The 22,243-nt window shown below is 54.3% G+C and overlaps 9 protein-coding genes across 9 annotated transcripts; 3 read left to right on the forward strand and 6 right to left on the reverse strand.

Annotated features, from left to right (window-relative positions):
- Nucleotides 1-366: 366 nt before the first annotated feature.
- On the reverse strand, nucleotides 367-2,028 carry C8Q71DRAFT_733319 (ubiquitin-conjugating enzyme). Its single transcript, XM_047922321.1, has 11 exons — nucleotides 1,830-2,028; nucleotides 1,759-1,771; nucleotides 1,673-1,705; nucleotides 1,563-1,625; nucleotides 1,417-1,494; nucleotides 1,267-1,344; nucleotides 1,118-1,145; nucleotides 986-1,056; nucleotides 872-927; nucleotides 506-822; nucleotides 367-435 (listed from the first exon to the last, which is right to left on the reverse strand). Exons 1-10 carry the CDS (start codon nucleotides 1,841-1,843, stop codon nucleotides 807-809), a joined length of 450 nt encoding a protein of 149 aa, XP_047783583.1. The 5' UTR covers nucleotides 1,844-2,028; the 3' UTR covers nucleotides 367-435; nucleotides 506-806.
- C8Q71DRAFT_207753 (uncharacterized protein) lies at nucleotides 2,024-4,452 on the forward strand. The gene is made up of 2 exons (XM_047917018.1): nucleotides 2,024-3,786; nucleotides 3,839-4,452. The coding sequence occupies exons 1-2, from the start codon at nucleotides 2,317-2,319 to the stop codon at nucleotides 4,343-4,345; spliced, it is 1,977 nt and encodes a 658-aa protein (XP_047783584.1). The 5' UTR covers nucleotides 2,024-2,316; the 3' UTR covers nucleotides 4,346-4,452.
- C8Q71DRAFT_876468 (uncharacterized protein) lies at nucleotides 4,343-7,786 on the reverse strand (the record flags this gene model as incomplete). The annotated part of the gene is made up of 18 exons (XM_047928410.1): nucleotides 4,343-4,752; nucleotides 4,806-4,893; nucleotides 4,958-4,976; nucleotides 5,030-5,213; nucleotides 5,278-5,307; nucleotides 5,358-5,509; nucleotides 5,568-5,674; nucleotides 5,734-5,875; nucleotides 5,923-5,975; nucleotides 6,034-6,070; nucleotides 6,122-6,187; nucleotides 6,256-6,264; nucleotides 6,320-6,339; nucleotides 6,411-6,733; nucleotides 6,780-6,921; nucleotides 6,977-7,226; nucleotides 7,282-7,684; nucleotides 7,745-7,786. 18 exons carry the CDS (start codon nucleotides 7,784-7,786, stop codon nucleotides 4,594-4,596), a joined length of 2,226 nt encoding a protein of 741 aa, XP_047783585.1. The 3' UTR covers nucleotides 4,343-4,593.
- Nucleotides 7,787-7,966: 180 nt separating this feature from the next.
- Nucleotides 7,967-10,295, reverse strand: C8Q71DRAFT_733332 (cyclase-associated protein). The gene is made up of 9 exons (XM_047922322.1): nucleotides 10,117-10,295; nucleotides 9,771-10,044; nucleotides 9,495-9,719; nucleotides 9,343-9,428; nucleotides 9,190-9,295; nucleotides 8,858-9,134; nucleotides 8,713-8,807; nucleotides 8,537-8,660; nucleotides 7,967-8,484 (listed from the first exon to the last, which is right to left on the reverse strand). The coding sequence occupies exons 1-9, from the start codon at nucleotides 10,161-10,163 to the stop codon at nucleotides 8,165-8,167; spliced, it is 1,554 nt and encodes a 517-aa protein (XP_047783586.1). The 5' UTR covers nucleotides 10,164-10,295; the 3' UTR covers nucleotides 7,967-8,164.
- Nucleotides 10,296-10,711: 416 nt separating this feature from the next.
- Nucleotides 10,712-11,307, reverse strand: C8Q71DRAFT_853085 (Tautomerase/MIF; the record flags this gene model as incomplete). Its single annotated transcript, XM_047926896.1, has 5 exons — nucleotides 10,712-10,751; nucleotides 10,811-10,843; nucleotides 10,896-10,999; nucleotides 11,065-11,175; nucleotides 11,236-11,307. The coding sequence occupies 5 exons, from the start codon at nucleotides 11,305-11,307 to the stop codon at nucleotides 10,712-10,714; spliced, it is 360 nt and encodes a 119-aa protein (XP_047783587.1).
- Nucleotides 11,308-12,088: 781 nt separating this feature from the next.
- C8Q71DRAFT_733352 (Tautomerase/MIF) lies at nucleotides 12,089-13,284 on the reverse strand. Its single transcript, XM_047922323.1, has 8 exons — nucleotides 13,194-13,284; nucleotides 13,010-13,126; nucleotides 12,889-12,953; nucleotides 12,739-12,830; nucleotides 12,562-12,672; nucleotides 12,403-12,506; nucleotides 12,311-12,343; nucleotides 12,089-12,248 (listed from the first exon to the last, which is right to left on the reverse strand). The coding sequence occupies exons 4-8, from the start codon at nucleotides 12,808-12,810 to the stop codon at nucleotides 12,209-12,211; spliced, it is 360 nt and encodes a 119-aa protein (XP_047783588.1). The 5' UTR covers nucleotides 12,811-12,830; nucleotides 12,889-12,953; nucleotides 13,010-13,126; nucleotides 13,194-13,284; the 3' UTR covers nucleotides 12,089-12,208.
- A 141-nt stretch (nucleotides 13,285-13,425) lies between these two features.
- Nucleotides 13,426-18,434, forward strand: C8Q71DRAFT_733355 (uncharacterized protein). Its single transcript, XM_047922324.1, has 14 exons — nucleotides 13,426-13,576; nucleotides 13,640-14,387; nucleotides 14,443-14,775; nucleotides 14,840-15,008; nucleotides 15,061-16,223; nucleotides 16,280-16,660; nucleotides 16,714-16,834; nucleotides 16,892-17,119; nucleotides 17,175-17,238; nucleotides 17,286-17,325; nucleotides 17,377-17,545; nucleotides 17,594-17,664; nucleotides 17,716-17,867; nucleotides 17,923-18,434. The coding sequence occupies exons 2-14, from the start codon at nucleotides 13,667-13,669 to the stop codon at nucleotides 18,172-18,174; spliced, it is 3,864 nt and encodes a 1,287-aa protein (XP_047783589.1). The 5' UTR covers nucleotides 13,426-13,576; nucleotides 13,640-13,666; the 3' UTR covers nucleotides 18,175-18,434.
- A 92-nt stretch (nucleotides 18,435-18,526) lies between these two features.
- C8Q71DRAFT_845152 (RF-1 domain-containing protein) lies at nucleotides 18,527-19,876 on the reverse strand. The gene is made up of 6 exons (XM_047926604.1): nucleotides 19,716-19,876; nucleotides 19,490-19,663; nucleotides 19,331-19,427; nucleotides 19,133-19,275; nucleotides 18,939-19,084; nucleotides 18,527-18,881 (listed from the first exon to the last, which is right to left on the reverse strand). The coding sequence occupies exons 1-6, from the start codon at nucleotides 19,828-19,830 to the stop codon at nucleotides 18,732-18,734; spliced, it is 825 nt and encodes a 274-aa protein (XP_047783590.1). The 5' UTR covers nucleotides 19,831-19,876; the 3' UTR covers nucleotides 18,527-18,731.
- A 507-nt stretch (nucleotides 19,877-20,383) lies between these two features.
- On the forward strand, nucleotides 20,384-22,165 carry C8Q71DRAFT_733365 (uncharacterized protein). Its single transcript, XM_047922325.1, has 7 exons — nucleotides 20,384-20,619; nucleotides 20,874-20,935; nucleotides 20,988-21,094; nucleotides 21,153-21,217; nucleotides 21,267-21,614; nucleotides 21,671-21,775; nucleotides 21,830-22,165. The coding sequence occupies exons 1-7, from the start codon at nucleotides 20,518-20,520 to the stop codon at nucleotides 21,845-21,847; spliced, it is 807 nt and encodes a 268-aa protein (XP_047783591.1). The 5' UTR covers nucleotides 20,384-20,517; the 3' UTR covers nucleotides 21,848-22,165.
- The last annotated feature ends 78 nt before the right edge of the window (nucleotides 22,166-22,243 follow it).

The following is a 22,243-nucleotide window of genomic DNA, read 5'->3' on the forward strand; positions in this document are numbered from 1 at the left end:
GCGAACAACGTGTTGAACACGAGCGTGTGGTCGACGTAACAGGTACCGCGAAGAGGCTTCTCCCGGCTTTCACCAGCGCATTCAAGGTTCCGAATACAGACGAGCAATACCGGACTAAGCGAAGCGCGAGCAAGGAAAGAAGAAAATATGACGGAGAGAGTTAGGGAGGCGAAAGACAAGAGCAAAGTGCCCAGGCAGTGCGTCTCACTGACAGTGGGTGATCCCAGTCGACCTCGACCAGTCGCCGCAATTGTCGGAAGAGAAATCTACCGATCTTGGAAGCTGATGCGCACGTGATCGCGCTTCCCGCTACTCACACCGGTAGACAAGACTAAGACTGACAAGTTCAAGGAACAGCGACGTCGAGGTACATCGTCTGCAGTGGCTGAGAACCTACTGAACTCCTGGATTTCACGGCTACTGTACCTGTAGGTATGTATTGTTCCATCCGAGGCAGATCGCCTGGAAAGCCTGCTTCGTGTCGAACGTGGTCTTCCAACAGGTACGGCATCTCAGCTATCCATCATGTATCAATGCATCGTGGGTGGTACAGGAGCCCGAGTGTCGACCATTGTCTGGGAGACGAGTTTCATCCACACTTCCAATATGGAGTGGACTAGCGACGCCGATTGGGCGTCGGACAGGTTCACTGAAGTACTACACCGCGACCGGGAGACGAACGGTCTACTAGTATTCAACGCTTTCGAACGGATATGATATCACAACACTGCTAGTAGTACAACCTGAGCTCAGGGCCAATTTCTTGCGGACATATTCAATTCTAGAGGGCTTCGCTTCTTGGACGTTCACGCCGTTGCATACCTGTCAGCAAGGTCAAAGAAATGTTACGGTAGCTGGATGTGTCCCTTACTTCTTCGTCCACTCCTTCGCTGTCGCAAGGAACTTCGCGTGATCATTCTTCAATTGCTAGAGACAAGATCATCAGAATGTGCTGATCCACGGAAGAGGGCTGAAATGTTCATACAGCAGCGATCTCAGGTTCGAACGGGTCATCCGGGCTTGGATTATTGACCTTCTCCTGGATGATGGCCAGAACTGGAGGGCGACATCCGCTTAGTGTCAATACCCCCACGAGATGTCAGCATGGCAGGCACACCTGAAGACAGAGTTACGGTAGGCTTCCACTGTCAAGGTTGCCGACGTGAGTACGTAACGTTTCAGTCAGAGCGGTGTATGCATGTGAAGGGGAACATGGAGGATGCGTCATGCACGGGCCTAGGTGTGCGATGTAAAGTCCGTCCTCACCTGATCGCGGAGGACTGGAACACAGATGTGTCCCTCTTCGTTGATACCTGGATGATAGATCTTCGTTGAGAACACGACCTGTCAATCAAAGCGGCAGTGTGAATTCTCTGTCGCGATGTTCTAGTGCATTGAATAGAGCTAATGCATTACCGTAGGAGCCTTGAATGGGAAGTTCTCCGGCAGCGTGAGGGTAAAGCGGAATGTGCCGCCTTTGTAAGGACTGTCCGACTGGATGGTGCGGAAGTGTATGCTTATCAGTACTAGTGTATTTGAGACGTCTTTTCGCCGATACATACCGATGCCTTCACCGCGCATCTCCATACGTATAGGTTGTCTTCATCTGGCTCGACAGTGAGCCCCTGTGAAGCGCGTGAGCAAAGAGCTGTCGAGCAGATAGGATGCTCACATCGACTGGTCTGTTCCTGACATCGGTCAGTTCCTAGAAACGCGTTAGCACCTGTGGCTCGAGACGATCAAATGAGTGGCGACAACCTTCTGGATGCGACTAACAATGAAACGCGTTCAATCTCTGAGAGACAGAAAGATACAAGAGGGTCACTTACCGGAGAGCTGTCATCTTGGTTAATACAATAGTGAACTGGGCCTCCTACTTGATTGCCTTCTACTGACACGTTTGACTGCTGCTGGGGGGGGCTGAAGCAATGCAACTCAAGCAGTGAACGCCGCCACACGGGGAAGCGCCCGCGATCTCACATCCGATCGCCCGCTCACGATCGCCGGCGTCTACGCGACGCGACCACGACTCTTTCATCGAGTCTTTGCCTCTTCGCCCGACTCAGGCCCTGACATACTTAGCTCTGACACTGGCCTGCTACAGACGTAGATTCAACCTTTGCATTTTCTATCCGACAGGAAGCGTCACTTTCTCAAGTCTGACTCTACCAAGCAATCCCGACTCACTCTTACGGCTCCGAATTTGCCAGTCTGCCCATTCCAACTCTCCCGGGCCACAGACTCGCAACGATACGATCCGCTTCCCTTTGAAACCGAGGACGTAGATAACAGCACAAGTTTTCTCAGCGTACCGTTATGGAGGCACCGAGCTCGCCGCGTGAACCGTCGCCAGCTGTAGCAGCGATATCCACCGCACCTGCGCTCGCACCCAGCCGCAAGCGCAAACACGCTGCTATCTCGCAAAACATCGCTGCTTCACCCGCGCCATCCGATCCAGGTGTCGCAACGCCTACACCCGGGGCCGAAAATGTGGTCCTGCATACGCGTCACATAGACCTGTCCGCACGACCACGTCTCACAATATCCCGACACCCCGGCTTCATCCCCATCGCTCCTGGCTCGTCCTACCACAACACAGATCCGCACTGTAACAACCGCCTCAACTTCCGGTACACCCCCGCCGGCCTCGCGCCTCCCGGCTCCGCACTCCCTTTCCGGACCATCGAGTCCGCTCCGACCTCGTTCCGCGTATCATGGGAGGACAGGAGTATGTTCGTGAAGGTGACCCAGGACGGGCTCGGACTCAAAGGTGAGAAGGGGTTCCGGAGCGCCCGGTGCAACGCGCCTGTGCGGGCAGGGAAGTGGTACATGGAGGTCAAGGTCGAGATGGGCGGCGGGGAGAAGCCTCCGGACAGCCAGCGGCGCGAGGGCAGCCACATCAGGCTGGGGTGGGCGCGGCGAGAGGCCCCGCTGAACGGGCCTGCTGGGTCGGACGGATACAGCTACGCGTTCCGCGACAAGACGGGCGAGAAGGTCCACCTCTCGCGGCCACGGCCGTACGGAAAGCCTTTCAAGCCCGGAGACGTGATTGGGATGTACATATCCCTCCCCGCGAATCGACCGCCGCCGAACCGCAAGGACCCGTACGACCCTGCACGGATAAAGCGCGAGCGCATCGCGATTGAGTTCAAGGGCCAGGAGTACTTCGAGTCATTAGAGTACGCACAGTCCAAGGAGATGATCGCACTCATGGGCGCTACCGACAAGGCGAAAGCCAACAGCACTAGCTCGATGCCCTCCTCCGCCACGAAGAAGTCGGCAACCGTCAAGAACCTGCCCTCGACCGGTCGAGGTACGAAAACTGTCGTACAGGAGCCTGCGCCGATGCGTCCCCTACCTACTCTCGGATCGGACTCATACATCGCATTCTTCGTTAACGGCGAATGCCAGGGCGTCGCCTTCCAGGATCTGTACGACTACCTGCCTTTGCGTGACCCCAACGCAAAGGCGCACGAGAAGAAAAAGGCGGCGAAGGACGGCTACCGGGAGCACAAACAGAACCCGTTCGACGACGGCACGCTCGGGTACTACCCCTTCGTCTCACTATTCAACGAGGCGAGGGTACGCATCAACCCTGGCCCCGATTTCGACTACATGCCTCCGCCAGATATCGACGCGGTCCTGTCGTCCACCGACCCCATGGACACGGACGTGAAGCCGTCGCCACGGACATGGCGACCCATGTGTGAGCGCTATCCAGAATTTATCGCAGAGCAGAAAGCGATCGATGATCTCGAGGAACAGGAGGCTCAGGGTACACCGACAGTGCGTACATCCCTCCGTAATCTCCGTGTGCGTACTCATGAGTTCACTGTAGGTCCAGCATAAGGCAGACAAAGCAGAAAAACAAGAAAAACAAGAAAAGTCGAGCAAGCCGGAGAAGCCGGAGAAGCCAGAAAAAGCAGAGAAGCAGGTAACAGAACGGGACAGGGCGCAGCTCGACAAGCTGGAGGCCCACCGGGCAAAACGACGGGCACAAGCCGCCAGGCGAAGGGAGCGGAAGGCGCAAGAGGACGCTGAAGCTAAGCGTCGGAAGCTTGGGGAGGCCGCTGCTTCGACGAGCGTACGAACAAGTGTGCCTGCCGACGACGCTATGGCTGATGCGAGCCATACGGCACCTGGGACCCCCTCGACGCCCTACTTCCAGCAATTACCCGGTACTGCCGCTGCGTCTCCTGCGCCGACAGTCGCCTCCGACGTTCACATACCTGAGGTCGTGTCTCGCTACGATTCCAGTGCCTACAACTCGGAGTACGAAATGGACGTGGAGCCTCATGCCCATGCTCTGGCTGAGGACGACCGAGCAGCGTCGCACGAGCCATGACATGAAAACACGCTACGGTATTAACTTTTCAACTGCACTACTAAACATAAAGCATTGGACTTCGGACTACGAGCCGTCGATGATACCCTACAATAACTTATCGTAAACGCGTGTTCAATTGTTAGTGCTCTTGTACGATAGTGAATTTGTTGTGTGGTTCATGACGTTGTCCACCGAGGCGGCGGTGCGCGTACAGCGTAGCTGATAATGATGATCAGTGTGTGGTCAGGAAAATCACAAGATCCGCGCTACCTAGCAGTTCGTCCGATGCCCTTCTCGATTTCGACCCGCATGTCGAAGACGAGGTCACCGTTGTTTTCCCACCACACCGCACACCAGTTGCGTCGTCCCATGATAAACTTGCTTTTCGCCGGCTGGCCATTTGGCTCCTTCTCGAACAGAGGCACCTGATGTCGCAGCTTGAGTATATCGGGGTTGCAGACCAGCTCAGAGCTCTTACCATCGTCTCGTCCGTGGCAATACGATGTAGAGTTCGATGTGTTTTCGTGGCCAAGGACGCAACCATGGTCAAGACTGCGTTGGGCGGACTAGGAGACGTGTGACGTCAGCAGGCAGTCCCTGTCAGCATTGTATGCTCGAATGGGTACTAACGGCGTATTGACGATTGCGCCTATACAATAACTACTGAGTTGATTCCATCGATAATATCCGTAGTGCACTCACTGGACACAACATTAAGCATATATCGATGGTCGAGCTGAGGTGGGATGTCCGCCTCCTTCTGTTGGCGCAACGTCTTGAACAGACCCACCGCGCCGCAGTGCACGTCTCCCGAGAGGAACGTGACACGACAGTGTCTCGTCAAAGCATATCCCTGCATCTGTTCCACAAGCCAGTTGCGCTCTTTCTGCATAAGGAGAAGTGCGACATCAGCGGTACAGTTGTCTGCGTAGTCGTCAAGAGCCACGAACCTTATGCGCCTTTGCTGTCCAGTGATCATTCTGGCATTCAATGAGCACACGACAGTGCTTATAGAGCAGGTTACACACACCAAATCGTCAAGCAACTCCGCATCAGCGTTGAACTTGTTGACGAATCCTGAGAGACCCAAGGACCCAGACCGGCCCAACATAGTCAAGGGGTTCATCTTTGACTCCAACATGTTCTCTAGAAATACCATGCGAGGATATGCGATAGGAATTCCTACCGAAGAAAAAGTCAACGCGTCAGGGCGCACCGACAAATAGTTGAGCATACTCACCGAGCTGCAGAATGAGGTGTTCTACGCCCGCTGGCATAGCGCTGACCCGACCAAAGACTATGCGGTATGTCTGATCGCTACAGACTTGGTCAAGCTTCCTTTCCGCACTATTGAGATATCATGATGTCGTGAGACCCATTGCAACTAAAGCTCTTGCGACACTCACCGGCAGTCGAGCAATAGCATCCACACTTGAGGACCGAGGTATGTTAAAAACGAATGAGAGGGAAATGGTATAAATGGCCCGTCCGCTCCGATGATAAGTGATTGGAATGGATGTCGTCGATCATCCCTGCCATCCATATCCACTGCACGAGATGTGAGTGAGAGACCAAGAGGGTTTGCCCGCACATACTATTGATGAAGCACTGGAAGAGTAGGAAGAAGAAATATCCTCGCGAGCCGATTCTAATCATACAGAGTAAGCGGTCGAGTCATGAGCATCTCCCGAACGAATTGCACGCACGTTCGAAAGACAGTTGAGAGCATGAGTTCATCAGGATCTGTCGCTATGTTTAGCCATGGTCAATGCATCGCGAAGGAGATTAACTGACAACTACCAAATCCGTCGATCTTTTCGTCGCCGATAAGTCGCGAACGCTGGGATGGTCCAACAATAGCTCACCAGATCTGTGGAGCAATGCCGTCAACCAAGGGTTGTCGATGTGTTAAGCTATGCTGCGCTCACCATGATCATCTGTCATCTCATGCATCAGAAGTATGCGCTCATGATATTGTGGCTACGAACGCACCAAGCATATTCAGCATCGGGCTGGTTTGTCCGCGTCATAGCAACGTTGGTCAATCGACATGGTGGTACCCAATGGCGCATTCGATACTCACATCGAGCAGTTCGCTCTAGCAAAGGCTCCGCTTCTGAACGTATGGCAATAGTGGTTGAAATAAAATCGGTCGATCGCGACCCGCATTTCCTCACTCAGCGGGAAGTTCTGTTTCTTCTCTCCCTTGGGCAAGGACACCCATTCTTGCATTTCCGGTTCCCGTATGACTCCGTCACAGTACAGCTGGTCCCCACCGCCCACCAAAGCATGGAATGGCCGTTCAGCATGCTTAGCTAGGAGATCGGTCCATACTGGGTCATACCCGCTGTGGAATCCAGGCCCGCAGAAATCATTCGCATTCACGCCTGAGCTGAACCCGTTACACTGCGCAAGTCAATAAGCGTGAAGGACTGAGTGTTCGCACACTGACTGAATATGCTGCCCAACGCAGGTTTTCTGTTCGGCCTGGTACGAAGAAGTGGAGGGGTAGACCACGATTGACGCTGTACGTGATGCTCATTTCGTTTTGCCCCAAAGGAATCTCCAACATGAAACGCCAGAACGTGAAAGTACTGGAGGAAATGATGTGACTTCAATCGTCTCACATTCACACATCCTACAACTTACCCTGAGTGTCCAACATACACATAGATCTCTTGGCCGTGACTGTGTTTTGTGATGACATTTGGACCAGCAGGGATGCTGTCGTAATCTGGCCGGCTTGTAGAGTGCGGGTCAGCAGGGTGAGGCCCTAGATCCATCGACAATCCACTGCGGAACTTGCGAGACGCATTACGAGACAGGTGTGTTAGACGTATCGGGTCCCAAGTATAGGTCAAGATGGGGCTTGGATCATAGTCGGACCCGGCATCCGCGGCTGGCAAGTCGTGTAAAGCGGTCATTCGACAAATGGAGTCTGGCCAGAGACTTACTGACGATCAGCGCCGCCCCACGCCAGATACCCTGCCTGTCGACGGTGTCATAGCGCAGTAGCGGGCCGGCCATAAGTTGAAGATACGGCTCCATGTGCGCGACCTTCAAATTCCTTGATCGTTCCACAGCGCTCATCCGAGCGAGGTGATGCAAGGGCGAATCTCCAGCCTCATATTGAGGAGCTGTCGTCCCGTAGGATGAAGCACGTTGTCCATTGGCGAAGTAATGGCCAGAGTCATCTTTCGGCGGAGGAGTTGGCGGAGGAGGGCTAGCGAACGGCGACCCAGGAGACTCGGGCACACGAAAGCCACCAATAAACGATCCGTCAATGGGACCTATCTCCTCCACCGGTCGGAAACGGCCATCGGGGCCCCTCTGGGGACTACGCGCGCCCTCCTCTTCCTACCGATCCGCACATTGACCCGTGAACAACCAGACCTCGGTGTAGCGCACAAGACTCACCCGTTTCGCCTTCTGCCTGGCATGCCACCCGACACTGTCCATGCTATGTCCAACGAAGTATCCCACGCAGAATGCACAATTTAGAGATGACAACTAGCTGCGAGGCAGTATGCTAGGGTATGAGGATGGTGGAAGCAAAGCAAAGCTATGCAAGGCGGGCATGGCATCAGCAGTGTCCGCCTATTACCGATCGGTTACGGCCTTGCACAAGACGTCGTGGGCGCCTCGAACTCTACTAGTACTCCCGATGCATCTGATCCGGGCACTTCAGTGGATGCTCTCTCGGAGTCCTGGATTTGAGATTGCGTTCTCGAACACGCTACGTTCATTTCACCAAAGACTAACTTTAATCATGTCCGCCTATCCATATCCAGTAAACACAACCCATACAGATTACAGCACTGTCCACCATCCCATTTACTAACCAGCGTGTTCCACAGCAGTCGTGACAAGCTTGCCATCCTGAATCATTGTCCTGAACATCTCCGGGATTGGGTGTTCCGTGAAGACACCTTCCTCCTCGCCCTCTTCTGGCAAGCTCACATTGATGCTACTGCACTTCGCGGTCGTGATCTCGACGCCGAGACAATCCTTGGAGAGATAGATCTGCCCAGAATCTGTCGAGTCGAGCTGGATGGTCGGTGCGCTTCCCGTGATCTGCAATGCGAAAGAGGGGCAGTTGGTAACAGAGACTGCCGAGATCACATTCTCTACGAGAATCGATGTCTTGATACAGTTGACTGCAACGCAATCAGCGTCATGCCACAGGCAAGCTCCCTGAGACAGACGAACCTAATGTGACCGCGTTCACCTTGCCCTTGATAATAATTGTCGAGCTCTTGCAACCGTACAAGTTCACTGTCTGGTTCAACTCCACGTTGTCTACGGTGAGCGCCGACTCGTTTTCTTGATATTCCTGGGATCGCAGGGGTCAACGCGGCCGAAAGTCGACACAGGGCAACACTCACTATCATCCATTTGTTGCCTTCAAGAGCAAACTTCGAGGGCTTCTTGCCCGCAAGAGACTGCGGCTTAGTGGGCTTAACTGGACGCTTGGGTATGGCTGGAATAACAGGTGAACATTGCGAAGAATGCATTGAAACGCCATGTTACCAGCTGGACCCGTTGAGCTCGGAACTGTGCCACCCGCCCTGAGCGCAGGGTTCTTGTGCGTCATCTGAGACTTGTCGACCTTGCGCAAGCCCTTTGTCACATCCTCTCCCCGATTCAGTTCAGCGAACACGGCGGCTACACCACCAGCAGCCGGGGCAGGCGCGGCTACCGGAGGAGGAGGGGGACCAGGTGGTGGTGGAGGCGGTGGTGGTGGTGGGGCACCTGCACCGGTAGCAGGTCCGGACGAAGCGGCCTTATATTCGTCTACGGACATTCCCTTGATGTTCATTCGCTCTCAGGATGCGGCTGGACTTGATGCGGAAGGGGCGCACCTTGGGAGCCCATACAAGACCAGTAGTGTGGTACTCAACGATGTACTTGCGCAGTTCTTCCAGTAGAGACGTATACGCCTTCACCCACTCTGCGTGCTTGGAATCCCTGAATACACGTCAATGCGAGTGCTGTATGACTTTGACTTAACGCACTTGTCCTTGAACTCCTTCAGCACACGGTTGCCATAGAACAGCGTAGAGTCTTTGATCTCAGCAACGAACGGGCCCGGCTTCGGTGACTACGAGAAAGGAAGGCGGTCAGGGTGCCAGTCCGTACATCGTGATAGCTTCGTCGGCATGCTCACGATTGTGACCCAACCAACACATGTGCCTCCTTCCGCAACAGTAGACAGGTGGTTCAGCCAATCGCGGTCTTTCCGATTCGCCTCCTTAGCACGAGTGATAGCCTCGATATCCTTCTGCAACGGTACGAGGAACGCCTCAAACGCCTTCTGGTCAGGCTTCTTGCAGTTTGCGGCAAGGAGCAGCAAGGCACGTAGGTCCTGAAATTCCTTCTCGACGAGTGCCGCCTATACGGGAGATCAGGGCACCTCAATAGCTAGTCTCGTGATGACACGCACCTGGTCGATGACCGACTGCACCGCGAAGCTCTTCGTCAACTCCACGAACGGCTTGACCTTGCCCTCAAGGATCATCTCGTCAAAAGCCTCTACGCTCCTGGGAATCTCCACCGCAGGAGCTGCGGGCGCAGTCTGTCCATGGGGAGGGGGAACCGGAGTGGGCTCGGAGGATGCGGACGGCAAGGATGATGAGGCGACATTCTGCAAACCAGTGACGAGGCCGGACGGGGGTAGGTTGGCAAGATCCTCTAGCCTGGATGTTGCAGCCTCCAACCTGCACCGTTGATGGAATAGCAGATGAGATGAAGTCGGATTGCTTGACGCGTAGTCAGCTTAGCTCACGCACCTCTTTATGATCGTTGCCAACGAATGCAGCCCTTGGGAGGACGCCATTTCAAGCAGCTAGACGGTCTCCGTGAAAGCACGAGCGATATACAAAAGAGTTAGTTTACGTGGCAGCACGCGTACAGATGGTGAAGGGTGCGGTATACACGACCTGCACAGGCCCTGAAGCATGTCGACCGGCGCAGGCCGAGGCACAGTCTATTTCCTTTCTTGGATTTTATCGCTAACATCCGGCGTCTAATGATATCATGCGTTTCGAGAGGCTTCGACCTACTTTCGCACAGTGAAGTAGTGTGTAGCGAAGCTGAACTCCGACGCCTGCCTGAATAGCGTGGGTTTCACGGCTATTATCTAAACGATCCAAGCATTCAGTTTTCACACATTTTCGAGACCTCACTGGTTTGTGTCAAAGTCCGCGTTGCCCTACATCTCAATGCTTCTGACAACGAACAGCCTGATGCGTCGAGATAGCACATTGGAGAACGACATTTTCAGGATGCGCTTATATTTGCTTTGTAGCAACTCAAGCAATGAACGTCGATAATTGCAGGCCAATCGCTACACTACTTTTGACATAATAATCCATCAATATCCTCCTAATTTGCCAAGATGGTGGCAATCGTGGTCGAGTTGTATCTAGACACACAATCATTAGTAACTCCGTCTCCAATTGCGCCAATGCGTTGGTCACATACCCTACGTTGATCCTACCAAGGTCGGCGAATGTGCTATACAAGTTCATGGTAAGCGAGGCATGGATCGTTAGTGGACGACACTCACATGTAACCCCGTTTACCCTCGACGCCCAGGTGCTCCTTGAAGAACTCAAAGAAAGTCTTGCTGTACTGCTCATTCAGTTCGGGACTCAGGTTGTCCAAAGTTTTCTGCGCGACGACATGTCGGTCAATGGACGTGTTGCTGGAGACGGGCATGGCATGAATCCACTTACAATGTCCAGAATGAATGCAGGGTCCAACGTGCCATTGAAAGCTAGATACTCCCGGTACTGGTACGTCACGGAGATGAACTGTTCTGGTCTTTGAAGGACCTTGGCCGCAAGCTGCTTGTCACTGAGGTCAGCTATTTGAAGACAAACAACGTTCTGCGGCAACCACATTACCTTCGAGAACTCCGCAATAAAGGCTCTGGGGTTCTTAAGTTGGACGTTCGTCTTGAGCTCAAGGCAAGGCATGGCAACGTGATGAGACTGGACTAACGATGCAGGTGCAGTTATGCCCATCGAGGTTTCAGCCGTAACCTATATATGCAGACGGCCTTCTCCTTACGCGCAGGATCTGTGGCCGTGTGCGGATATTTACTCACGGTACTTCGAGAGGCCCGGGCAAGGTCCGGGGCACGATACGCGTCGCACACTAGTCTCCGAAGCTGGTGAGCGGGATGCTCCATCAATCTGATGGTGAAAGGTGCGCAGAATTAGGTCATACTTACTGGAACTGACCTGTTTCAGAGCGGTTCAACATCAACCGAGCGAACAGAGATGCTACGTGCGAACATTAAATCCGGTTCATTAGGGGAACACGATCATAGTAGATGCACCAGTAGTCTGACGAGCATCCACAGAGCCTACACAAACGTACCGCCCGGGCGTGCCAAGGTTGCGCGATGTATGCTTCGTGGCGTCTGGGGTTAGTTATGATCAAAGGTGCCATGGAAACATGCAAAGCTACCTCGCTACTGAGCATCGACGCACTTCGTAGTTGTATAGCCTGCTGCGGTGCGGGGTCCCGTGCATCCCAACGCCCCGGCAAGCTCGGACGCCTCGCTTGCGTGGGTTAAGTGCTGCACCGACTGTGATTCGAATTCGGCGTCGGATAACCTTTGGAATTGAGCAGGCCCTGAGTCAGTGAATCGAAGCTTGCAGCAGTCAGCTCATGGGCGACTGTCCCTCAAGCGACTCCAATCTGGTGAGAAGCTTACCGCGCATACTAGGAGATGAGTGTTCCCTACAGTCATGCCGGGGAACGAAACGGGCAATTCGGACGTATATTCGTTCGGCATATTCATACAACATACTTCAAGGCAGCTGCTATTCTTCCACGTTTGTTTCCGCGACGACGAGGAACCAAACATCATCATTTCCCGAAGATCGTGGCGAACGTCGTCGCCTGGTGCCTTTGGGGTAGCGCAGGTGAGTACTGCGCGACAAGCGAAGTCACGTAAAACTGCGAACGTACCCCAAAAATGCCCTGCCTGGGTCAAGGAAGGTTCTATGAGACGAAGGACGTCAGCAAAGGTTTATTCGAGACCCTATCAATCACATGCTCACATATAGCCTCGGTCACCCGGAACCCCGAGCTTGTCCTGGAAGAAATCAAAGAATGCCTTGCTGTATTCATCCGTGAGCCCGGGTTTGAGGTTGTCCAAGCTCGTCTGACAAACGTTCCATGCGTTACATACGGAATTCAAGACATACCGAGGAACATACCACCGTCATCAAGAAAGCCGGATCGAATGATCCATTGAAGGTGAGGTTCTCGTTGTAGTGATAGCTGACAGATATGTACAACTCCGGCTTTTTGAGCGCCTTGGCTGCGTACTGCAGCAAACATCGATGAAACAAGTCATCAGCCGTGAGTGCTAGTCTCGGTGAAGTGGGACCCACGCTAGAAAACTCAAGCAGAAACTGTTTCGGGTCCTCAAGGGGGACGTTGGTCTTCAGCTCGAGACTGGGCATGCTAGAGGTTATCGAAGAGGCTGCTGACGAAGGTGAGTAATGCTGCGACGGGTCCATTGGCTGCACTAATATTTATACCGGAGAACGGGAGGCCGGACCCATGACCGTGGGGCTAATATGTGACCCAAGCAGTGCGAAGGGCCAGGGAGCGTTAACACTACTTAGTACTTAGTAGTCATCCAGCCTAGAATATCATACCTCAGCTCGATGAAGACCAGATAAGGTCAAACTGGGCCGATACATGCAATGGCCCTGACACCGATACCAGGCCAGGCTACCGAACAACCCAGTTTCATAGGCCTTCTGTCATGCGGGCCTGATACGGGGCCCATCGCCGACGTTGTCAATGATGGTGAGGATGACTACTCTCCGATCTGGCCTACCACCAAGATTCTGTCGAGCTAGGGTTTGGACCGTCGCATGCACGGGATAGCGTCCACGAAATGGCCATTCTGTGTCGTGAGGACACTGAGGAGGATTGAATCAAGATTGAATTGGCAACGGTGACCAAGGACGCCTGGGCGCCTGAGAGAAGTCGCGAACTTGCCATATGCAGAAGTCCGGCTGAGCGGGCCGCGCTGACGATCCCACCGCCGTGTACGCAGCTCTCACACTGACAGGCAGACGCGGTCTCTCCAGCTTCGCACTCGCCGTCGACCACTGAACGGCGAGGCGTTTGTAACAGAGAGGCATTCTTGAACACTCGGTACCGACTATCCTCTCCTACATATAGAGTAGCCGGGCGAGGTGAAGGCTCAAGTTTGTGGTGCGTCCGCGAATCGTCCATGTGTCTCTACAGGCCTGCTTCACTCACACAACTGGTACTTAGGCATCGGTGAAGCGCTCTTTCCTAGCCATGGACACAAAATCTGGGCTTAGGAGCACGTCAAATGTGCCTCGGAGGACCCCATGGCTCGCTCGGACTCGCTTGCTCCAAGCGGTGTTACTACTTACCTCCGCTGCGGCCCTCTCAACCACCCTGTCTGGACTGTCTGCGTCGGTGTATCAGCGGTTGGCTGTGGTGCGAGAAGGCGTCTCAGCTACAACTGCAGAGGATCCTAGCAGCCAGTGGAAGGACGACACTTGGCCCATACGTGAGCAGACTCCTTGGGACATCTCCACCGACTATCCCTTCCCTCGCAAGCTCGAGTATGATGTGACCGAGGGCACATGGCTCAGACTGGATGTGCACCCCAAGACGGGTGAGATTGTCTTTGACATGCTAGGCGACCTCTACTGCCTTCCGGCCGGCGCGTACGCGCATTCTCAGCTGGCATCCTCTGCTATTTCAAAAGCGCGTCCTATTCTGCTGGGAGTGCCGCATGACTCCGATCCTCACTTCTCTCCAGAAGGCGGCCGCTTAGTCTTCAGGAGCGATGCAGGTCTGGGAATTGAAAACATATGGGTGACGGAATGGACGGGGTGCGAGAATATGGACGTGCGTTCGGAGAATGCAAGGGAGGAACTTCTCAGCGCGCTCGAGGTCATCGAAGATGAGGACGCCCTTCTCGCCAGCGGTGTGAAGGAGACTGAAGAGAGGAGACGTCACAGACTCATTCGAGAGGGCCGCCTGAATGGTATGTCTGCGGACACGTTGCAGTGATAGACCTGTGACCTTCCTCTTTCTTCAAGCCCAGCGTGTTACCAACGAGACGTTCCGTTGGGTATCCGACGTGAGGTTTCATCCCTCTGGAAGTAAAGTTATCGCCACGAAGTGGTACACGTCTTCGCGTAGTCTTGGTGCCGGTGAAGGTTGGGAGTATGATGTCCCTACCCCTGGCGAGTCCGTACGTATCAAAGCCGGGGACGGCAAACGTCTAGTCGGGCGCACACTACCCCTTGGCTGGAGCCCTGAGCAGTATGGCGAGCAACAGATCGGACCAGAGCAATTCATATGGAGAGGCGATGATACCTTGATCTACTCCAAGAACGTCGCTGAGGATGGTGCCTTCTCGTACAGCAAGGGTGAGCATGAGCACCACCAGATCTCACTACGATTGCTCGTACTGAGCGTCGCGTGACGTGACAGACGTCCACGCAGGCATCTATGCAATTTTCTCGACAAACCTTACATCCAAAGAGACGACGACCTTGGTTGGGCGGTTCCCTGGTGGCGCCAGCAGGCCCGAACTCTCTCGAGACGGACGCACTCTCGCGTTCGTGCGCCGTGTACGGGATGAAGAGGCACTTGTGCTCCTGTACGCCCTCGTTCCGAAAGAGTGCGAGTCTAATGCTGATTTACGGTTACAGAGACCTGGAGTCGGGGACGATCCACCATGTGTGGTATGGACTGACCTACGACTTGAGCACGGTCTCTGCGCCCATGGGCACATACCCATCATATGCCTTCACGCCCAGTGATGACGCTGTCATTATATGGGCGGCAGGACAGATCTATCGTGTCCCGTTGAAGTTGAATGCCTTCGGGGAGAAGGTAGCTGGTGGCGAGCCGACTCCCATACGCTTCACTGCACACATCGAGAAGCGCCTTGCCAAGACAGTAACCGCCGATGTCGACGTAACCGCTCTTGAGACTCAGGCGACGCAGAGGGTGCACGCATTCACGGAGCTGCGTGTGGACACCGCTGGAGAGCGTGCCGTTCTTCAAGGCTCCGGCGCGACGTACGTGCAGTACGTGGGCGAGGACGCCCCTCGCGCGGAGCGTGTTCCCGCGCTGTACCCCGACGCACCGTACTACTCACCTGCGTTCGTCGTGAACGCTGAGGAACTCGTCATCCACGCGCGCTGGTCGGACACGAACTTCTCCACGATCGAGATCGCCAACCTAACTTCGGGCGAGGCGTACGAGCTGACTGGGCTGCCGCTCGGACGATACTACTCTCCCATCCTATGCGAATGCCTCGGCGCGGGAAGGCAGCTCGCATTCGTCAAGACCGGTGGCGATTACTTGACTGGCGACGTCGTTGCGACAGCGGGAGCAGGTCTCTGGCTCGGGTCGATCACCCTACCCACTCCAGGCCAAGACAGCACTTCTATCGAGACGAAGAACCTGCATTTCGTGGACACCGAGATCGACACGAGCGAACTCCTCAAGACTCAGATCCGCTTCCTGGAGCGAAACACGAAGTTACTCGTCCAGGCACCTCGACGGTCATTTGTCATTGACCTTGCCGCAGGCCCGGATGAGTACGACAAATACAAGCACGAGACCTTGGCTACGGGACGGATGTCGACGGAACTCGTTGCTTTCCCTGAAATTTCGGGCTCAGTGAAGGCGAAGTCCCTCGCGTTCATCGATTTCTACCATGTCTACTACGTGCCGGAGGTCAACGCAGAAGAACCGGTCTGGAGCAAGCCGGCCAATGCCACGAAGGGTCTCATGCGCCTGAGCGTAGATGGAGGACATGATGTCACCTGGAGTCGAGATGGCAAGAAGCTGTTCTGGTTCCTCGGTAAGCCGCGCAAAAGCCATCCAAACACAGTTCCCAATGCTTACTTGGAAGGCTAGGCGCTTACTTGCATTGGGTAGACGTGGCTGATCTGAAGTCGTGCTTGTCGGTCGCGAAACGAGATGATCCAACCGTCGGCTTTGCTTGCACTAGGAATCTCCCACATTTTCAGGAGGTCATCGTGGACTACACATCTGACATCCGGCGACTCAAGAACGAGGCTGCCGCTTCGACGGCTCATGCGGATGAAGAAGCGCTTGCCAGCGCTGACTTCTTCGTGATAGCGAATGCCACCCTTCTGACCATGGAATCGGGCGACCTGCGCTCAGACATTCTGGAAAATGCGATCCTCGTGACGCGAGGCGGCCAGATAGAAGCTATCGTTGGTGCACAGGACGCTGTAATTCCATATGGTGCTACCGTCTTCAACGCTGAAGGAGGTTCGTACTACTTTTTCGTCTGCCTGTATATATTACTCACACCTGCGCGGTAGCATTCATTGTTCCGGGCTTCATTGACGTCCATGCGCACTGGAACGGCTTCGAGACTTTATACCCTGCGCGCTCATGGGAGTTGGAGACTTTCCTCGCATACGGAGTGACCACTTTGCACAAGTCCGTAAATTATGCTTCATTCTCAACATCAGACTAATGCAGCGGGCTTTGCTCTAGCCCCAGCGCTGACAATGTGCTTGGTTTCGCGGAACGCTTCAGGCTGGAGCGTGGCCAGATGGTTGGGCCTCGTATCTTCCAGGTCGGCGGCGTGATATACGGCGCAGCCGCGGAGGAACTGCACCAGGAGATTGTTGATATGGATGAGGCACGTTCCGCGCTCATCAGGATCAAGGCTGAAGGTGGTCCGGCTAGCTTCTCGTACAAGAACTACAATTTGCCTGCACGGTAGGCTGGCTGATGTCTGACAGCCTGACATGCACTCATCAGCTTCCTGTATCAGTGCTTCGCGACAGAGGTTATTGACAGCTGCCCGGGAGCTTAACATGCTCTGTGTGCCTGAGGGTGTACGTTCTATGTCCTATCACGCCAAACTAAATTGACTTCGGGTCAGGGAATGAACTACGAATGGGACCTGACTTATATCGTCGACGGTAAGACCATTTGTTCCAATGCACCGCTTCGCATATTGACACTGCACGTAGGAATGACGACGATTGAACACGCTCTGCCCATACCGGTTCTGTACGACGATGTCCTCACACTATTCGCGTTGAGCGGTACTGGGTCTACCCCAACACACCTCGTCAATTATGGAGGAGTCATGGGCGAGCAATATATCTGGGCGACCGAAGATCTGCCCAATGATCCTAAGTACGTCAGTCATGCTCTCAATAATTGCGGATCTAACTATCGCTTCAGGCTACGACGTTTCACAAGACATGACATCCTGGAAGGCCGCCTGTCCGAGTCGACAGCACGTCCGACAGACTGTACGTACTGGCAGCTGCACGGGTGCCATACATGCCTGACTCTCAACTTAGCATACGCACTATTCAACACATCAATCTCCACCGCGAAGATGGTCCACAAGGGCCTTCGTGCGCACATCGGTGCACACGGAGAGCCCCCGCTTGGTCTCAACTATCACGCCGAGATGTTCTTCACCCAGCAAGGCGGGTTGACCAACTACGAGGTACGCAATATCATTGCCCCCTGCACCGTCAGACGCTCTCAACCAGATGTACTAGGTCATCCGTGCGGCGACATCAGACGCAGCGACCACGCTTGGCATCTACTCGTCGCTCGGCTCGCTCACACCAGGGAAGCTGGCAGACTTCGTCGTATACAAACCTGGCGTCGACCTGTTGGAGGGTGACATCAGTGGTACTCGGGAGATTCGTTGGGTCGCAAGAGGTGGAAGGATTTGGGATGCGGAGACCATGGTGGAGCTCTGGCCGGTTGCGGGTCGGAAGGGTACCATGCCACCGCTCAACCCGTAGAGGGTCGCGGTGTTGAAGATTCTTGATGTTACTCGTTGGACTGTATGCTTCATCTAAGAACGAAGAATGCTACGTTGCAGTTCGACGGCGGATGTATCATGGCGCAGACTCATTCTTACTTTGTTTGTGCTCCGTAGCAACTATGCACACTACTAGTACGATAACCTGAACATGACCTAGGCCACTATACCAAGACGAAACGTTACCGTTGTACTGCCAACATCCAGCGCAGCCCAGATGACACGCCGTGCAAGTACAAACACTCGTGCCCACAAATGTTGACACATCCGGAGCTATGAGGTGATCTTGCTGATTTTTAGTGGTGCCCACTCAGTTGCAACTGCGAAATCAGGCGACCTAGACTAAAGCAGACTGTTTCCATGGATGTCGTGCTGTAAGATGGCCCATCCGCGTAGTATATTAGTGCAGCAAACGGACTGCGTTTTGATAGGACGTTTCCAGCTGTTCCACAAACCAGCTGAAGGTCTCAGTGTCATCGTTCGTGAGCCCGTAGTAGAAAAAAAACAAGATGAACAAAGATCGGGGTGCTCAAATCGCTATTCATCTTCGTCCTCATCGCCCTCCGTGGCGTTCTTGCTTTTCTGGGATCTCTTCTTACTCTTCTTCTTTCTTCGACGCTCCCTTTCTCGCTGCAGGGCGCTCTTCATCCCTTCTTTCGAAAGGCCCGGATTATACAAGGCGTCCAGCTGATAGACATGTCAGAGATCTCACAGTTCCTAGACGTCTTGGGAAGCGTAGCGCACCTTTTCAAGCAGGCGACGTCTCGCCAACTTCCTGTTCTGCGACAATGAGCGGGTGTCTTGACATGACACGCGCAGGCCGGTCGGCTTGTGCAGCAGTTGGACGTTGTTCTCAGTTTTATTGATGGATTGCCCACCGGGACCACTGCCTACACATGCAAGCTGTGGATACATGCAGCGCAGGCACTCATACATACAGTCCATACCTCGAACGAACGATTCCTCTAGGTCCTCCTCCTTCAGCTCCGGCACCACCCGTTTCTTGGCTGCCTTCTTCAGCTGAGAGTAGTAACGCGGAATTTGAGGTGCAACCTCATTGGTCTTGGCAGCATCTGAAGAGCTAGTGAGGATTATATCGCTCCGACACACATTCGAGCAGACGGAGTGGTGCTTACCTGACGCGTTTCCGTGCGCTTCGGCTAGATTCCAGCTGTGGTGGATCCCTGATGGTGTCGTTGGTGCCCATTTCTGTGTGCTCCGTTATACGAAGCTCTGCGTTGACGCATGTAAGTCTTGATATCGTCGTCATACATTCTCCGATGCCTAGGACTCACTGAACCGCTCGTGGTCTTGCGGACTTCTAGCTTCCTCCAGCTTGACTGCTTGCACAACATTCCTGAGCAGAATGTCTGAAATCTCCTGCGCGAGGCCAATCTTCTCCTCTACCTGTCGTGCGCTGACTGCTGGTGGGCACGCAAGGGTTTCATGTCGCATTTTCAGACGGAAAGCTGATTCGGGTGTTCATATGAGTCTCTCTGATCACGCATTGCGGTTGCGTACCATTTCTAGTATCTACATCGCCCTTGAAGGTTGTTGCAGACGCTCTGAGCAGTGCGCGGTAGGCCGAGCGTGCTGAAGCGAGGAGGGAAGGAGGAAGCGGCGCGGCAGAGGCCATGGCTGGGTGTTGGCTGGTAGGGAGGAGCTGCTGGCGGCCCGGAGCAGCGTGGCGGAGTGGTGGCAGACGGATCAGTGCCAAGTGGGATCGCGTCCCACGTGATTGCCTTCTTGAGATCACCGCGAGATCGAACGCGGAACGCGTTCCAAATTTGGCACCTGCTGTCGAACATCGCCCGGGCGGGGCGTCGCATTCGAACGCCTGCCATGCCGCCGCCACCCACCGTATTAAGCTCAAAAAATACGGATCGTGTTGAGAAAGCCATACGGAGCATGCTGCTTCTTATCCGGTGCCGAAGTGGCTCGAAATGAGCGCAAAACACCGTCCCGAACGGGGCGGTAGGCGTGTACGCCGTCTTGGAGACCTGTTCGCTCGCTCTCCACTCCAGGAAGCATGGACGCGTCCCCCCACGCCCATATCCCCAAAATAGGCTGCTATACACCCTGGACTATGTCTGCAAAGAGCGCGGAGGGCGAGTTCCTGAGTTTACGCCTCACGTGACACGCGATTACAGTTTGTTGAATGCACCGGACGCGCCTCGGAGTCTGAACATCATCTCTTCAACCCGTACCACCACCATCCCCGCCCCCTCCGCATCTACCCTCGGAGGACCTTCATATCGACAGATCCTTCCTGTCCAAAGCATTTGCAAGCCTATTACACCCCTGTTAGCATTCATATTCCAAGATGTCCGCCGCCAAATCCTCGAGGACCGCCAAGTCGGCTGCTACCAAGAAGGGTGCGCCTCGTGCGCCCCCCACGCACCCTCCGTGGATCGACATGATCAAGGTGAACACAATCCTACCCCCGTAGATACTATGCCACCTACTTTCTGTGCTTGGAAACGTGCTGCGCGACCTGAGCAAGCTCGTGTGCGACGGTGGCCAAAACGGGTAGGGCGCAGGGCGTGGTGTGGCCCGCGCGCCACTATTTCTCGTCATCCCCCTCCCCCTCTCGTCATGCATTTCTCACTTTCCTAGACATCATAGCATACTTCATGCATGTGTAAGATCCGTTTCTAACGCACATGTCGTCTCTTTCAGGAATGCATCATCACACACAAGGAAGATGCGCGCACCGGCGTGTCCCGTCACCAGATCAAGAAGTGGGTGAATGATACGTGTTAGCCTCGCTTTGTGACTGACTACGACCGTCAGATTTGTTGAGGATAAGTACGACATCGAGATAGGCAATGCCCAGGTCACCCAGCTTAGCAAGGCCATTACATCGGGTGCTGAGAAGGATATCTTCTCGCTGCCCAAGGGTGAGAACTTTGGCTACCTGGGCTGTGTTGTCTCTGAATCTCAATGTTACTATTATAGGCCCCTCCGGACGTGTTAAGCTCGCTCCCAAGGTTCAACGTCCTCCTGAGACGGCTGCTAAGGAGGTCAGTATGATGCGTGTGGTGGTCAAAAGCATACTAAATAGGGGAGTAGAACAAGCCGGTTGCTGCGAAGGCGCCCAAGGCTCCCGCTAAGGCGAAGGCCTCTACGACCAAAGAGAAGGCTGCTCCCGCGAAGAGCACGAAGGTCGCAAAGACTGCGAAGAAGCCTGTCATCGCGAAGAAGCCGGCCGCCAAAGCTGCTCCCGCTACCAAGAGAGCAGCCCCGGCGAAGTCCAGGCCTGTCGCTACTTCGAAGTCTGCAGACACGAAGAAGGCAACCGCCACCAAGGCAAAGGCTGCTCCTGCTGCCAAGAAAGCTGAGGTCAAGAAGGCCCCTGCTAAGAAAGCCGCACCGGCTAAGAAGACTGTTGCTCCCAGCAAGCGGGATAGTGCTAAGAAGGTTCGGTCAAGATGTGGTCTCTTGTTACAACCCACATGTTGACTTTTGGGTTACAGGCTGTTACTGGTCGCGCGCCTGCGTCTAAGGCTAAGCCGGCTGCGAAGCCTGCTAGGAAGCCCCCTACTGCTAGGGGCACTACCACAAGCTCGCGGAGCGCACGAGTAAGTAGTGTTTGCCTCGTGACGTGCGTCTCAATTGACATCGTACCTCTATAGGCTGCGAAGAGGGCATGAGCTGTCTTGCCACTGTCCCCTATTCCTATCCTCGAGTCGCATCTGTGACATACATCTCTTATATCTTGTACGCCCCGTCCGTTTGTTTATTCTTCATTCGTACCTCTCCCATATAGTACCGTAAGATGTATGATGTACACATACGCGCTCCCGTTTTGTCCTAGTGGTATACGGCCTGTCGAGACTGGTGTAGTCGAAGAGGCCTCTGAACCACAATCCCTAGACAGTCGAGGATGACCTCATCTTATAGCTACGTATGTTTGTATCGTGTTGTAAATTATGGATCGGAGTCGGAATCGTCAGAATTTGTCGCCATGTTGCAACGTTGAGTGCTTGGAGCTGCTTACAGTCTTGCGTTCGGTGGCAAGTAGTTTGAAGAACACCAGCGGGGACTTG

This window comes from Rhodofomes roseus (genome assembly GCF_022264815.1).
Source record: "Rhodofomes roseus strain CIRM-BRFM 1785 chromosome Unknown C8Q71scaffold_2, whole genome shotgun sequence".
In the NCBI taxonomy this organism is placed as follows: Eukaryota; Fungi; Basidiomycota; class Agaricomycetes; order Polyporales; family Fomitopsidaceae; genus Rhodofomes; species Rhodofomes roseus.

Coding starts and splice junctions, on each gene's coding strand:
- C8Q71DRAFT_733319 (XM_047922321.1), bottom strand. Junction 1,626..1,672: donor TCAGGAACAGACCAGTCGAT/GTGAGCATCCTA, acceptor CGCGCTTCACAG/GGGCTCACTGTCGAGCCAGA. Junction 928..985: donor TCGAACCTGAGATCGCTGCT/GTATGAACATTT, acceptor TCTTGTCTCTAG/CAATTGAAGAATGATCACGC.
- C8Q71DRAFT_207753 (XM_047917018.1), top strand. CDS start 2,317: ATGGAGGCACCGAGCTCGCCGCGTGAACCGTCGCCAGCTGTAGCAGCG. Junction 3,787..3,838: donor AGGCTCAGGGTACACCGACA/GTGCGTACATCC, acceptor AGTTCACTGTAG/GTCCAGCATAAGGCAGACAA.
- C8Q71DRAFT_733332 (XM_047922322.1), bottom strand. CDS start 10,163: ATGGCGTCCTCCCAAGGGCTGCATTCGTTGGCAACGATCATAAAGAG. Junction 9,720..9,770: donor TGCAGTCGGTCATCGACCAG/GTGCGTGTCATC, acceptor TCTCCCGTATAG/GCGGCACTCGTCGAGAAGGA. Junction 9,429..9,494: donor GTGTTGGTTGGGTCACAATC/GTGAGCATGCCG, acceptor CCTTTCTCGTAG/TCACCGAAGCCGGGCCCGTT.
- C8Q71DRAFT_733352 (XM_047922323.1), bottom strand. CDS start 12,810: ATGCCCAGTCTCGAGCTGAAGACCAACGTCCCCCTTGAGGACCCGAAA. Junction 12,507..12,561: donor CGGCTTTCTTGATGACGGTG/GTATGTTCCTCG, acceptor AACGTTTGTCAG/ACGAGCTTGGACAACCTCAA. Junction 12,249..12,310: donor CCAGGCAGGGCATTTTTGGG/GTACGTTCGCAG, acceptor GCTACCCCAAAG/GCACCAGGCGACGACGTTCG.
- C8Q71DRAFT_733355 (XM_047922324.1), top strand. CDS start 13,667: ATGGACACAAAATCTGGGCTTAGGAGCACGTCAAATGTGCCTCGGAGG. Junction 15,009..15,060: donor GAAGAGGCACTTGTGCTCCT/GTACGCCCTCGT, acceptor TTACGGTTACAG/AGACCTGGAGTCGGGGACGA. Junction 17,868..17,922: donor GCGGGTTGACCAACTACGAG/GTACGCAATATC, acceptor CAGATGTACTAG/GTCATCCGTGCGGCGACATC.
- C8Q71DRAFT_845152 (XM_047926604.1), bottom strand. CDS start 19,830: ATGGCCTCTGCCGCGCCGCTTCCTCCTTCCCTCCTCGCTTCAGCACGC. Junction 19,276..19,330: donor AGCGCACGGAAACGCGTCAG/GTAAGCACCACT, acceptor AATCCTCACTAG/CTCTTCAGATGCTGCCAAGA. Junction 18,882..18,938: donor GACGTCGCCTGCTTGAAAAG/GTGCGCTACGCT, acceptor CATGTCTATCAG/CTGGACGCCTTGTATAATCC.
- C8Q71DRAFT_733365 (XM_047922325.1), top strand. CDS start 20,518: ATGTCCGCCGCCAAATCCTCGAGGACCGCCAAGTCGGCTGCTACCAAG. Junction 20,936..20,987: donor TCCCGTCACCAGATCAAGAA/GTGGGTGAATGA, acceptor TACGACCGTCAG/ATTTGTTGAGGATAAGTACG. Junction 21,218..21,266: donor CTGAGACGGCTGCTAAGGAG/GTCAGTATGATG, acceptor ATAGGGGAGTAG/AACAAGCCGGTTGCTGCGAA.